Source organism: Aplysia californica, unplaced genomic scaffold (genome assembly GCF_000002075.1).
Source record: "Aplysia californica isolate F4 #8 unplaced genomic scaffold, AplCal3.0 scaffold00744, whole genome shotgun sequence".
In the NCBI taxonomy this organism is placed as follows: Eukaryota; Metazoa; Mollusca; class Gastropoda; order Aplysiida; family Aplysiidae; genus Aplysia; species Aplysia californica.
In genome coordinates this window covers 71028-72195 of record NW_004798014.1, presented here as the reverse complement: position 1 = coordinate 72195, position 1168 = coordinate 71028, and the positions used below count along the sequence as shown (strand labels likewise).

At 37.9% G+C, this 1168-nt stretch overlaps 1 protein-coding gene across 1 annotated transcript in view; it reads left to right on the top strand.

Annotated features, from left to right (window-relative positions):
• The first annotated feature begins 620 nt into the window (after window positions 1–620).
• Window positions 621–1168, top strand: part of LOC101858579 (60S ribosomal export protein NMD3) — a 22523-nt gene continuing 21975 nt past the window's right edge. The window contains exon 1 of the mRNA XM_005109032.3: window positions 621–819. Within this exon, the coding sequence (XP_005109089.1) occupies window positions 770–819 (50 nt within the window). The 5' untranslated portion in view covers window positions 621–769. The remainder of the gene's footprint in view (window positions 820–1168) is intronic.

The window sequence follows — 1168 nt, the reverse complement described above, 5'->3', positions numbered from 1 at the left end:
AAAGAAAAAGAAAAATGAAAACAACAATAACAACAACAACAACAAAAAGACAAGGAAAATAACAGGCTAAAAAGTTACAATATTGCTCAGGGCATCCTTATTAAGGGTTAAAAAAAAAAAGCCCCACAAGGAATACACTGTATACTGGTTTCCCATGGCAGCTTGAAGTAGTTGACCACCCTAAGATGTTTACATATTAGGTTCTTTTAAGAGAGGTAAACGCCATCAAATGATGTGCATGGGCAGATACAAATTTTACCGATTAATCTACGATAGTCATTGGTAGGGCTTACGTAATTTGATTATTTAGTATTATTAATTTGTGAAGTATAAAAAATACGTTTCCTTCCCTTAATTCCCGTTCCCGTAAAGCAACCCCAAAAAACATCTTTCATTTATGGCGAAACAATGTCTTAGCCCAACGGACTGAATTGAGTTTATGTTTTGCTTTGTTTTCGTTGCACTTTGGATTTCGTTCTGTATTCTGTGTCACAGCAAAAAGGTTGCAGTGCATGCACCTGGATGATTATAAAATATTGCAACTAAAAATCGACGAATCGAAAGTCTAAAGACCGGAAGCACGAGTACATTGCACAATGTTAGGAAAGATAACTCTCGTATTGAAGCATATTCCTTCTTTTGCCTTGCCACTTGCTTTCATTCTCATGTGGGTGGGATGACAATACATTTCACGAAGGCACGAAAACTTTGTTGCAGTATCTGTCTATAGTATCAAGGACTCCACTGTCTGCTACGTTTGACTTCCAACATGGAGTATTTGGGCTCTGAAGGAGGACCCAGACAACACTATTCCTTAATGTAGGTTTCTATACTCTTCTAGATCTAGAAATCTAGTCTATAAATAGCCAATTGTACTGGACCAGACAGATTCTAGATTCTAGATTTAGATGGTCTACTTACTTAGCCGAAGACTTTAAAGCCTAAGTAGCCTTGATCTTGAATCTAGATCTAGATCTATATTTTATAAGGCCACCTCTATTCTCACCCGGGATGAGAATAGTGCAGGCTAGATCTAGTCTTTTGGCTATTCTCACCCGGTGCGCGTTCACTGTTATAGCCTAGATCTAGGCCAACAAATTTTGCGTTCACCCTAAACCACAGAATTCTACACTGTGATAACAGAAAAATTGTAGAATTCTGGGCGCTT